This window comes from Histoplasma capsulatum, genomic scaffold, assembly GCF_000149585.1.
Source record: "Histoplasma capsulatum NAm1 scaffold_1 genomic scaffold, whole genome shotgun sequence".
NCBI classification, from domain to species: Eukaryota; Fungi; Ascomycota; class Eurotiomycetes; order Onygenales; family Ajellomycetaceae; genus Histoplasma; species Histoplasma mississippiense.
Window position 1 is genome coordinate 4,484,420 of NW_001813982.1, and position 810 is coordinate 4,485,229.

The window sequence follows — 810 nt, forward strand, 5'->3', positions numbered from 1 at the left end:
CACCGGTGGGTTTTGTGGTATTTCGCCATAGCGATAACAAACTGGGAACTAGGAGGAGTTCTGAGAACCATGCCATATGAGAATCGATTCAACCTGGAGGGGCATCCTTTGAAATTTTAGTAGTTGTTACCGAAATTCTACCTCTCGTTGAGGAAGTTGATGGGGTGTTCACAGGAGAACCTTTGAAGAGTGTGTCTTCTCGGACGCGTCTGGTAGACGGGGTCATGGGTGTGAAACTGGATCGGGGATCTGTTATTGGTCCAAATATAAGAGGTTTTGAGGATGATACAGGACCGGATATTAAGCCAGAGACTGTGAAAGATGACAATGAACCACCGCTAGTAAACGAAGCACTTTGGTCATGCGAAGTGCTAGTATGGTCCTTACTCCGAGGGCCTGCTCCCTCGGGGTCCCAGATACCCCACGATCCATCGGATAGAAGAACCATGATGGCCTTTCCACCGAGAACCCATGCCGCATCCACTACGGTTTTCCGTTGGGGGATGCCGACAGGGTTACGGCAAAACTCCGGAGAAAGGGTGATTAACCAAGCCCCATCAGCTTCTTTAAGATCGGTATCACTGGATGACCCACGTGCGTCAATAGTTGGTTTACGAGATGGTGACGTCAAGCATGAATAAATTTTAACACTGGCACTGGCGAATGATACAAGTAGATGAGAGTGGCGGTCTGAGGGATATTGGCAAGGGTTGAATGAAATAGTCTTTGCTGGAGATGGCAGTAGCAGTTGTTGTATTGGGAAAGTAGGTTCCGGATGGTAGAATCAAGGAAACCTTGAGCTGGCCGGGC

The 810-nt window shown here is 48.8% G+C and overlaps 1 protein-coding gene across 1 annotated transcript; it reads right to left on the bottom strand.

Moving 5' to 3' along the window:
- Positions 1–88: 88 nt before the first annotated feature.
- On the bottom strand, positions 89–635 carry HCAG_01273 (predicted protein; the record flags this gene model as incomplete). The annotated part of the gene is made up of 3 exons (XM_001544176.1): positions 89–93; positions 388–581; positions 616–635. 3 exons carry the CDS (start codon positions 633–635, stop codon positions 89–91), a joined length of 219 nt encoding a protein of 72 aa, XP_001544226.1.
- Positions 636–810: the final 175 nt, after the last annotated feature.